We start from the raw sequence: 12,617 nt of genomic DNA on the forward strand, positions 1-12,617 counted from the left end.
TTCAAATAATATGATAGAGCACATTCCTGAGAGAATACTAGAGAAGTAAAGACTCTGGTGCTTGTACACCTTAGTCAAAAAATTCCAGAGTTTTATAGCTAACCATATGGAATATTTAGTCCTAATATCTGATGAATTCACCTGAACGTGTTTAAGTTGGATTTTCTGTTATTTGTAATAAAAACATCTCAGTTAATAAATAGTAATCAATTTTGAAATTGTTGGTATTTGAAACTCGAGGAAGATGGCGGCGAAGGGAGTGCATCACCCCCGTGCGCCGCGTCACTGTGCGGGAGAAAGACGAGGTGAAACAGCTGAAGGCTGTCTTGTTGGGAAATTCCAGCGAAATTGAGGTGCTCCAGAATCTAGTAGAGGGATTTCCATCGCGCGAGGTTTGGCTGCGGGGGCTCGGACGTGGGCGATTTCTCCACACGGAGGGTCACATTGCCTGATCGGTGGATAGCCCCGCGGCTGGAGTCTGCGGCGCATGCTGGGAAGTGGCGAGGTGCCGGAGCGGGGGTGCAGCGATGCGGATTCTGGGGGCTCCTGCCAGCGGCGTAATGGCCGTGCTTAGTGCTGAGTTCTGGCTTTGAGACGGAGGAGAGAAGCGGTCCAGTTCGGTTCTCGACACCGGTCGTACCACGGAGGAGGACAGCAGCCGCCATCTTGGAGAGCTGATGGAATCATCCCTGTTTTCTACTGATCTCAGCTCATTCAGCTACGGAACAGGTGATTTCAGGCTGGCATTTGCCTGCGTCTTGCAGACAGATCGCTCAGGCTCAGGGCTAGAGAACCTGTGGAGAATACTCCTTGGGGCTTGCTCCTAGCAAAGCGTGCACCGAGCTCTGAGCGGCCAGGTTCTGGTTCCCGCAGCTGCTTTGGCCCAGGGCTGGGGAACCCGCGGAGACTGCGTATTGAAGCCAGCTCCTAGTGGAGCGTGCATCGAGCTCGAAGCGGCTGGGTTCTGACCCCCGGAACAGTTTTGGCCCAGGGCTGGGGAACACGCGGGGTCTGTGTCTTTGAGCCTGCTCCCAGCAGAGCGTGCACCGAGCTCGGAGAGCTTGGAGCGGCCGGGCTCTGGCTCCCGGAGCTGCTTTGGCCTAGGGCTAGGGAACCCGTGGAGATCGCTCCTTGGAGCCTGCTCCTAGCGGAGCATGCACCGGGCTCAGAGAGGCCGGGTTCTGGCTCCCGGAGCGGCTTTGGCCCAGGGACGGGGACCCCGCGGTAACTGCTTCTCGGTCCGGGTCCTGCTGGGTGCAGTGGGGGCCAGAAGGGCAGAGGGGAGCTGCCGCCTGCGCCCAGAACAGGCCAAGTGACCCGCCGGCGTGGTATCACGACACCCCAACTGCAGCTGGGGCCGAAGAGAGTAGCCGCCTACGCCTGGAACAGGACTAGCGACCCGACGGCGCGGTAGCCAAGTCACCCCATTTGGAGTAGGGCTGTGTAGAACCGCCGTCTGAGCCTGCAAGGTAGGCAGACCTGCAACCCACTGGCAGGACAGGCCCAGTAGCCTGCCAGCGTGGTGGACACGTAGCACCGAGGCAGTCACGTCGCACTGGTTGGAGTGGGGGTGGAGCAGAGCCGCCGCCCATGTCCGGAAAAGGCCCAGCGACCCGTTGGAGAGGCAGTCAGGTAGCCCCATTTGGAGTGGGGGCTGAGCAGAACTGCCGCCCGAGCCCGCAAGGTAGGCAGACCTGCGACCCACCGGCGGAACAGGCCTAGAGGCCTGCCAGCATGGTAGACACGTCACATGTCACCACAATTGGAGTGGGGGCAGAGCAGAGCCGCCACCCGCGCCCGCAGAGTGGGCAGACCTGTGACTGACCAGCGTGGTAGACAGATCATCCTAATTAGAGGAGAAGCACAGCCACTACACGCCCTGCAAGGGAGATTTTCCAACTATACAAGAGCAATATAAATAAATAGGGTGAAAATTTCAAAAACACAACAGTTTCACCAAGCAGAAAGAAACGCGAGCAGTATGAAAAGACAAGGAAAGAAAGGACCACAAGCAATGCAGGTCAACTCAACTTTAGAAGAGGTAATAGCTGCAACAGATGGAATGTCAGATAAAGAGTTCAGGATATACATGCTTCAGATGATCTGGAGTCTCAAGGAAGACATAAGACAGCAAAATCAGACAATGAAAGATCACTTTGACAAGGAACTATATAAACAAATCCAGGAAGTAAAAGATCAATTACACAGGGAGATAGAGGTAATAAAAAACAAACAAATAGAAATCCTAGAAATGCAGGAAGCAATAAACCAACTTAAAAACTCAATTGAGAATACTATCAGCAGAGTAGATCACTTAGAAGATAGAACATCAGACAATGAAGACAAAGTATTTCAACTTGAAAAGAACATAGACAGCAAGACTGCTAAGAAACCATGAGCAGAACATCCAAGAAATATGGGATAACATTAAAAGACCAAACTTAAGAGTCATTGGGATACAGGAAGGCACAGAGCTCCAAACCAAAGGAATAAACAATCTATTCAATGAAATAATACGAGAAAACTTCCCAGACTTGAAGAATGAAACAGAAACCCAAATCCTAGAAGCCTACAGGACGCCGAATGTGCAAAATCATAAGAGATCCACACCTAGACACATTATAATGAAGATGCCCAGCACACAGAATAAGGAGAGAATTTTAAAAGCTGCAAGAGAAAGGAAGCAGATTACATTTAGGGGTAAACCAATCAGGATAACAGCTGATCTCTCAACACAGACTCTGAAAGCTAGAAGATCCTGGAATAACATATTTCAAACACTGAAAGAAAATGGGTTCCAACCAAGAATCGTGTATCCGGCGAAATTAAGCTTCAGGATGGAAGATGAAATTAAAACGTTCCACGATAAACAAAAGTTAAAAGAATTTGCAGCTAGAAAACCATCTCTTCAAAAAATCCTTGGCAAAACATTACAGGAAGAGGAAATGGAAAATAACAATGAAAATCAACAGTGGGAGGTAGGACAGTAAAGAGGGGAAAGTAATCAAAGAGGAAAACAAATCAGGTTTAGTAACATTAATAAACAAATATGGCTGGAAGAACAAACCATATCTCAATAATAACCCTAAATGTTAATGGCTTAAACTCACCAATTAAGAGACACAGGCTAGTTGAATGGATCACAAAACAAGACCCAACAATATGCTGCCTACAGGAGACGCATTTGATAGGAAAAGATATACATAGACTGAAGGTGAAAGGTTGGGAAAAATCATATCACTCATATGGACTGCGGAAACAAGCAGGAGTGTCCATACTCATATCTAATAAAATAGATTTCAAGCCAAAGTTAATCAAAAGGGATAAAGAGGGACACTACATACTGCTCAAGGGAACCATATACCAACAAGACATAACAATCATAAATATATATGCCCCAAACAATGGTGCAGCTATGTTCATCAAGCAAACTCTTCTCAAGTTCAAGAGTCTAATAGACCACCATACAATAATCATGGGAGACTTCAATACACCTCTCTCACCACTGGACAGATCTTCCAAACAAAAGTTAAATAAGGAAACTATAGAACTCAATAACACAATTAATAACCTAGACTTAATTGACATATATAGAATATACCACCCAACATCAAGCAGTTACACTTTTTTCTCAGCAGCACATGGATCCTTCTCAAAAATAGATCATATATTATGTCACAGGGCAACTCTTAGACAATATAAAGGAGCAGAGATAATACCATGCATCTTATCTGATCATAATGGAATGAAACTGAAAATCAATGACAAAAGAAGGAAGGAAAAATCAGGCATCACTTGGAGAATGAACAATAGGTTACTGAATGATCAATGGGTTTTAGAAGACATCAAGGAGGAAATTAAAAACTTCTTAGAGTTAAATGAAAACACAGACACAACATATCAGAATCTATGGGACACATTGAAAGCAGTTCTAAGAGGAAAATTCATTGCTTGGAGTTCATTCCTTAAAAAAAGAAAAAACCAACAAATAAATGATCTCATACTTCATCTCAAAATCCTAGAAAAAGAAGAGCAAAACAACAGCAAAAGAAGTAGAAGGCAAGAAATAATTAAAATCAGAGCTGAAATTAATGAAATCGAAACAAAAGAAACAATTGAAAAAATTGACAAAACTAAAAGTTGGTTCTTTGAAAAAATAAATAAAATCGACAGACCCTTAGCCATGCTAACGAAGAGGAGAGAGAACTCAAATTACTAGCATATGGGATGAAAAAGGCAATATCACAACAGACACTTCAGAAATACAGAAGATAATCAGAAATTATTTTGAATCCTTATACTCCAATAAAATAGAAGATAGTGAAGGCATAGATAAATTTCTTAAGTCATATGATCTGCCCAGATTGAGTCAGGAGGATATAGACAACCTAAACAGACCAATAACAATAGAGAAAATAGAAGAAACCATCAAAAGACTACCAACTAAGAAAAGCCCAGGACCGGATGGGTATACAGCAGAGTTTTACAAAACCTTTAAAGAGGAACTAACACCAATACTTTTCAAGCTATTTCAGGAAATAGAAAAAGAGGGAGAACTTCCAAATACATTCTACGAGGCCAACATCACCCTGATACCTAAACCAGACAAAGACACTTCAAAGAAAGAAAACTACAGACCAATATCTCTAATGAACCTAGATGCAAAAATCGTCAATAAAATTCTGGCGAATCGGATTCAAAAACATATCAAAAAAATTATACACCATGATCAAGTAGGATTCATCCCTGGGATGCAAGGCTGGTTCAATATATGGAAATCAATAAATGTTATTCACCACATCAATAGACTTAAAAAATAAGAACCATATGATCATCTCGATAGATGCAGAAAAAGCATTCGACAAAGTACAGCATCCCTTTATGTTCAAAACTCTAGAAAAATTAGGAATAACAGGATCATACCTCAACATTGTAAAAGCAATCTATGATAAGCCACAGGCCAGCATCATTCTGAATGGAGAAAAATTGAAGGCATTCCCTCTAAAATCTGGAACAAGACAGGGATGCCCTCTCTCACCACTTCTGTTCAACATAGTCCTCGAAACACTGGCCAGAGCAATTAGACGAAAGAAATTAAAGGCATAAAAATAGGAAAAGAAGAACTTAAATTATCACAATTTGCAGATGACATGATTTTATACCTAGCAGACCCAAAAGGGTCTAGAAAGAAGCTATTAGAGCTAATGAATGAATTCAGCAAAGTGGCAGGGTATAAAATCAACACGCATAAATCAAATGCATTCCTGTATATCAGCAAAAAATCCTCTGAAATGGAAATGAGGACAACTACTCCATTCACAATATCCCCCCCAAAAATAAAATACTTGGGAATCAACCTAACAAAAGAGGTGAAAGATTTATACAATGAAAACTACAGAACCCTAAAGAGAGATATAGAAGAAGACCTTAGAAGATGGAAAAATATACCCTGTTCATGAATAGGCAGAACTAACATCATCAAAATGGCGATATTACCAAAAGTTCTCTATAGGTTTAATGCAATGCCAATCAAAATCCCAACAGCATTTCTTGTAGAAATAGATAAAACAATCATGAAATTTATATGGAATAATAAAAGACCCAGAATAGCAAAAACAATGCTAAGCAGGAAGTGCGAATCAGGCGGTATAGCGATACCAGACTTCAAACTATACTACAGAGCAATAGTAACAAAAACAGCATGGTACTGGTACCAAAACAGACGGGTGGACCAATGGTACAGAATAGAGGACACAGTAACCAATCCACAAAACTACAACTATCTTATATTTGATAAAGGGGCTAAAAGCATGCAATGGAGGAAGGATAGCATCTTCAACAAATGGTGCTGGGAAAATTGGAAATCCATTTGCATCAAAATGAAACTGAATCCCTTTCTCTCGCCATGCACAAAAGTTAACTCAAAATGGATCAAGGAGCTTGATATTAAATCAGAGACACGGCGTCTGTTAGAAGAAAAAGTTGGTTATGATCTACATACTCTGGGGTCGGGCTCCAAATTCCTCAATAGGACACCCATAGCGCAAGAGTTTACAACTAGAATCAACAATTGGGACTTAGTCAAACTAAAAAGTTTTTTTTCAGCAAAAGAAACAATAAGAGAGGTAAACAGGGAGCCTACATCCTGGGAACAAATCTTTACTCCACACACTTCAGATAGAGCCCTAATATCCAGAGTATACAAAGAACTCAAAAAATTAGACAATAAGATAACATATAACCCAATCAACAAATGGGCCAAGGACCTGAACAGACACTTCTAGAGGAGGACATACAATCAATCAATAAGTACATGAAAAAATGCTCACCATCGCTAGCAGTCAGAGAAATGCAAATCAAAACCACCCTAAGATACCATCTCACTCCAGTAAGATTGGCAGCCATTATGAAGTCCAACAACAGCAAGTGCTGGAGAGGATTCGGGGAAAAGGGTACACTTGTTCATTGTTGGTGGGACTGCAAATTGGTGCAGCCAATTTGGAAAGCAGTATGGAGATTTCTTGGAAAGCTGGGAGTGGAACCACCATTTGACCCAGCTATTCCCCTTCTCGGTCTATTCCCTAAAGCCCTAATAAGAGCATGCTACAGGGACACTGCTACATCGATGTTCATAGCAGCACAATTCACGATAGCAAGATTGTGGAACCAACCTAGATGCCCTTCAATAGATGAATGGATAAAAAAACGTGGCATTTATACACAATGGAGTATTACTCTGCATTAAAAAATGACAAAATCATAGAATTTGGAGGGAAATGGATGGCATTAGAGCAGATTATGCTAAGTGAAGCTAGCCAATCCTTAAAAAACAAATGCCAAATGACTGCTTTGATATAAGGGGAGTAACCAAGGACAGGGTAGGGACGAAGAGCTTGAGAAGAAGATTAACATTAAACAGGGATGAGAGGTGGGAGGGAAAGGGAGTGAGAAGGGAAATCGTATGGAAATGGAAGGTGATCCTCAGGGTTTTACAAAATTACATATAAGAGGAAATGAGGGATAAGAGAAGAATAATACAAGTGGAAGAAATGATTTACAGTAGAGGGGGTAGAGAGAGAAAAGGGGAGGGGAGGGGAGGGGAGGGGGGATAGAAGAGAATAGGATAGACAGCAGAATACATCAGACACTAGAATGGCAATATGTAAATCAATGGAAGTGTAACTGATGTGATACAGCAATCTGTATACGGGGTAAAAATGGGAGTTCATAACCCACTTGAATCAAACTGTGAAATATGATATATTAAGAACTATGTAATGTTTTGAACGACCAACAATAAAATAAATAAATAAATAAATAAAAGAAAAAGAATTTGAGATGAAGAAAAAAAAGAAATTGTTGGTATTTGATACTTTACTATTTCTGAAATAATTCACAATTCTAATCACCTTAGAATGGTATCTTGATTTATTCAGCAAATACTTGAGCTACTCAAGGTATAGATATTTATATAATTTTCAGATAACAATGAATTAATACCATGTTTTTATGTTTTAAATTATTGCCCTCTAGAAATCTAGTATTTTTTTGTAAGCATATATGTTTGGAAATGGTAGACCTCAACTTCTGAATTTCATGTGAAATGTTTGAGTGGCAGTTCTATGTATACAAAGGTCATTCTTCAGGTAGATACATAAAATGATATTCTAGCTGCTTCACTTTGAGTTGCATTCTATATTAAATATGTGCTTACTTTGTTAATTTTTTATGACAGGCTATTTTCATCAAAGCTTTGCTTTTCCTAAACTTTCATTTTTTTTTCTCTAGTTTGTTCATGATGAATTTTGTCTAAATATTTTTGCCAATGAAAGGCTCCTATTATTTAACCTATACCTTTCCAATCTTATTTTCCTATTTTTCCTATTCAGTAAGATTCATGTGTTTCCCTGGTCTATGCCTTTTCATGTTGCCCTTTGCGGGTTCCATTTCAATATTTTCTACATATTTAAATAACATTCATCATTTTTTTGCCCCAGTTCTGATCCCACCCTTTTATTAAGAACTTTGTCCATTACCAACCATGAGTGATCTCTTACACATTATATCACTTTTTTGTTGTAACTAATGTCCAGTAATACTGAATAAGTTAAACAAATGCCTTTCATTTCTAATCCAACCTTTTCAAAGGAAAACCTATTAATAATTTAATTACTTCATGTTTTCCTGTGAATTATTTACACAGAATATGTAGGGCTTAATTTGGTTATTTCTTTTGGCTATCTTGTTGGAGAACACAATTCTCCAACTTATCAGCTTAATGTTATTTGTTTGAATTTTTGTTGTTGTTAAGAATATTTCAGGAATTGGTGATGGGTATTTCATATTACATCTTACAGGAAGCACACATACTGCCTGATGGTCTCTCTTTGTAATATTTAGATGGATCAGTGATTCGAGTATTGTCAGCCTGATTCATATCTATGAGCTATGAGTTTTTCTTCTGCTGCTGCTACTTTTTAAAATATTTTTTAAGTTGTAAATGGACACACAATATCTTTTTTTTTTTAAAGAGAGAGTGAGAGAGGAGAGAGAGAGTGAGAGAGAGAAAGAATTTTTAATATTTATTTTTTAGTTCTCGGCGGATACAACATCTTTGTTTGTATGTGGTGCTGAGGATCGAACCCGGGCCGCACGCATGCCAGGCGAGCGCGCTACCGCTTGAGCCACATCCCCAGCCCCAACAATATCTTTATTTATTTTTAAATTTATATATGACAGCAGAATGCATAACAATTCTTACTTCTTTATTTTTACGTGGTGCTGAGGATCGAACCCAGTGCCTCACACGTGAGGCTTTACCACTTTACCACTGAGCTACCGCCCAGCCACGTGCTTCTTTTTTTTTTTTTTTTTTTTTTTTGGTGCTGGGGATTGAACCCCTCACATATGCTAGGCAGGTGCTTCACCATTCAGCTATACCTCATAGTCCCAGTTCCTCTGAGTCTTTCACTGAATGATTTCTGTCAGTCTCTTTATTCTTAATTGTCATAAATGGTTACTTCACTGTTAATATAGCAAGATAGTAAATATTTGAAAGCCAGGCCCTGGAGTAGACTGTCTGCTACATATGACATACTCAGCAAGTGAGTGTACCCATTTTTCTTTACTTTGAGGCGTCTGATAGGGTTAAGAATTAAATGTGCTAAGTGTTTACAGTGCATGATACATAGTGTAAGTACTAGTTGCTATTAATATTAATGTATTAATTAGAAGTTCAATTTTCTGTGTATGTATTTGGCACTTGTTTGCCAAATTGGATAATATGCATTGAATTCAGTGAAACTGAGTCACAATGTAGGAAACCAAAGTACTATTTAAATTATACAGAATTCGAATTATAACATTCTATATTAATAGCAGAACAAGAATCTGTTACTCTGAAATTGGTAAAGAGAAAAAGAAACATTGAACATTAGGAATATATCCTCAATGTTAGGAAAGAAAATTGTAAAAGAAAAAAAATTACCCTATGACTTTTGACTCAGAACAGCTGTATGGTTCTTTGTAATAAGTGCTCATAAACTTGGGCACATATAATTCTAAATAATTTGAGAAAGGAGAAATATCAGTGCACTTAAGCAAGGGAACTCTCAGATTAATTGAGTATAGATTTAATAAATGGAAGCAGGGATACAGAACTAAAGGTGAATGTTAAACTATAATACAATCCTTTATAAACAGTGGGTAGCATCACAAAGTAAGATGAAGTTCATAGAGAATTACTAAGAAAACATAAGTCATTTAAAAACAGTTTATCTCAAATAAGATTAGGGTTCAATTTCACCAAATTTTTTTAAAATTATTTTTTAGTTGTAGTTGGACACAAGACCTTTATTTTATTTATATATTTTTTGTGTGTGGTGCTGAGGATCGAACCCAGGGTCTCGCATGTGCTAGGCAAGCACTCTACCAGTGAGCTACAACCCCAGCCCCATCAATTTCACTAAATTTTTAAGAGGGATAGAGCCATCGATTCACATTTTATAATTGTTTGATTAGTAGGGAGAAATAGTCTTTGAGATGTAATACTAGAGATGGAGAAGATGTAATACTAGAATAAAAATAATTATAGACCATGGTAGTTAAGTAACATAATAAGTGAAACATCTGACCATTTTCTTCATATATATTAATGTCGTCTCAAACCTCTAGTCAACTTGTGTGACTCATAAAATCATTGAATAATCTTTGAGAATTTCATGAAAAATATCATTGGTACCCATTGATAATCAGATGCTCACTTGGTTTTTTAGAAAGGGGAAGAGTGGGTTCTGTAAATTCCAAGCTAGTATATTTGTTACTGATCTTTGGAACATAAATTTCATAAAGTTATGAACATTTATGAAAGAATGCTCAAATGGAAAAATTTAAATGCATTCATCAAGAACATATTATGGGACTGGGGATGTGCTTTTGTGATAGAGCATTTGCCCAGAATGCACGAGGTCCTGGGTTTGATCCCCAGCACTGCCAAAAACAAAAACAAAATCTTATATGCTAAGAATAAATAACCATCCTTTTCCAAGGAATGGAGGGAGAGGCAAGCTTGGTGGTGCATGCTTGGAATCCCAGTGACTTGGGAGGCTAAGGCAAAAGGACTGTAAGTTTGAGGCCAGGCTTTTCAATTTAGCGAGACCCTTTTTCAAAATATAAAGGGGGAGCCTAGGGATGTAGCTCAGTGGTAAAGCACCCATGGGTTTAATACCCAGTACCACTAAAGAAAATAAAAATAAAAAAGAGCATATTATGTTAATTTATTTCTTTTAATAGGATTATCAGTTTCAGTGAGTTAGAGAAACATTATAGAAAGTTTCTTAGTTTTAGTTAATTGTTTGACAGAGTTTTGGGCCATATTTTTGGATAAAATGTGTGGTAAAGTGTAAAATATGGAGTAAGTAGTATATTCAGAGTAGTTAGGTGCACAGAGGGTTAAAATCCAAAACCACCATTTGATTTGAGGTTCAGTGTTATCCTGAAGAAAGCTTTTCTGCTGTAATATTTTGTTACAGCAGAATTGTCTGTATTCTATCTCAACTTTCCCATGGTTGATCTGACTAAAGCTTTAGAAAATAGATTTATTTGCTTACAGATTATTGAAAGCTGGACTTGGATATTTGATACCATAGAAGATAATAAAAAGCATGTCCTTAAATCTTTTCCTAATTGGGTTTATTTCTATCTTTTCTTCTCCTTACACACTTTGATACTTTGTATGTAAAATAAATTCATAATTTAGGTTGCTTCAGGAAAAATATGACTTATTTTTTAGCTTCCTGATATTTTTACAAAATTAATCTGTGACATATATATTTTTATTATAATATCTTTAATGATACAGATTTAATAATATGAACTGAAAATAGAGAAAATCTCTACATAAACTATATCTCATGTACCATAGGAGTATGAAGCACGAACAGGGAGGACCTGTAAACCACCACCTCAGTCTTCAAGACGAAAGAATTTTGAATTTGAACCACTTTCTACCACTGCCTTGATTCTTGAGGATCGACCATCGTAAGTATTTAGTGATCATCGAGAGCACTATTATGTTTTAAACTTAGATTTAATTTTGTTCACTGTTTCACATAAAAGATATCAATAAATCAGAGAAAACAATTTTTTTAAAAATTTAAATCCCAGTCATGTATCCTAATAGGAGAGAACATAGTGATGATATTCAATTATTAGGCATATATTCTAGAAATCTCTATAAGTCAATATATAAAACAAAATCTTGGCTCTTGTCAGATATGGTGCCTATGGTCCTAGCTACTTGAGAGGCTGAGGTGGGAAGATCACTTGAACTCACAAGTTCAAAAATCAGTCTGCGTGCTGGAAACAGTGGAGCATGCCTGTAATCCCAGCAATTTGGGAGGCTGAGGCAGGAAGATTATAAGGTCAAAGCCATCCTTAGCAATTTAGCAAGACTCTGTCTCAAAATGAAAAATAAAAAGGGTTGGGATGTGGCTCAGTGGAAATAAAACCAGTCTGAGCAACATATCAAGACCCCATCACAAAAACAAATTCAAAAACAAAATGTGGCTCTTTATGTCTCTGTTTCAGCATTCTGCTTCTTAATATCATGGGGAAATTATCTTTTTTTTTTCATGTCATTTAGTATGTACTTAAGATGTATTTGTCCTTGCCCTTTATACCATGTGACTACTGAATGTCAACCAGTTGATATATGATTAAGAATGTATTTTGAGTGCATTCTACTGTCATGTATTTAAAAAAAGAGAATACTTCTACAATGACTTTTGCTCAGCAGCTTCTGTTCAACCTCAAAGATTATTGTTTCAAAATAGCTAATGTGATTCTCCTCATTTTTGTCCTTAAAAACTTCCCCTTGTCTCAACTTCTTTGAGTGTACCCATAGTTCACTATGACACATGCAGTACCAGTATGGCTTTGCTATTTCCATTGCAGTGTTCTGCTATTGTCAAATAAATATTAATATTCTTTGGGGGAAAAGAAGAATATATTTTGAGGGGCTGGAAGTATAATTCAGTGATGGGAGTGTTTTACACAAAACCTTGAGTTTAATCCCCAGTAGTTATAGGTGGACACAATGTCTTTTGTTCATGTTATTA

At 38.4% G+C, this 12,617-nt stretch overlaps 1 protein-coding gene across 2 annotated transcripts in view; it reads left to right on the forward strand.

Moving 5' to 3' along the window:
- The window catches only part of TBC1D12 (TBC1 domain family member 12), a 91,326-nt gene that overhangs the window by 42,071 nt on the left and 36,638 nt on the right, over positions 1-12,617 (forward strand). For both annotated transcript variants that reach the window (XM_081267712.1, XM_081267713.1), the window contains exon 3: positions 11,423-11,538. In XM_081267712.1, the coding sequence (XP_081123838.1) occupies positions 11,423-11,538 (116 nt within the window). The remainder of the gene's footprint in view (positions 1-11,422; positions 11,539-12,617) is intronic.

Source organism: Spermophilus citellus, assembly GCF_964194105.1.
Source record: "Spermophilus citellus genome assembly, chromosome: 15".
In the NCBI taxonomy this organism is placed as follows: domain Eukaryota; kingdom Metazoa; phylum Chordata; class Mammalia; order Rodentia; family Sciuridae; genus Spermophilus; species Spermophilus citellus.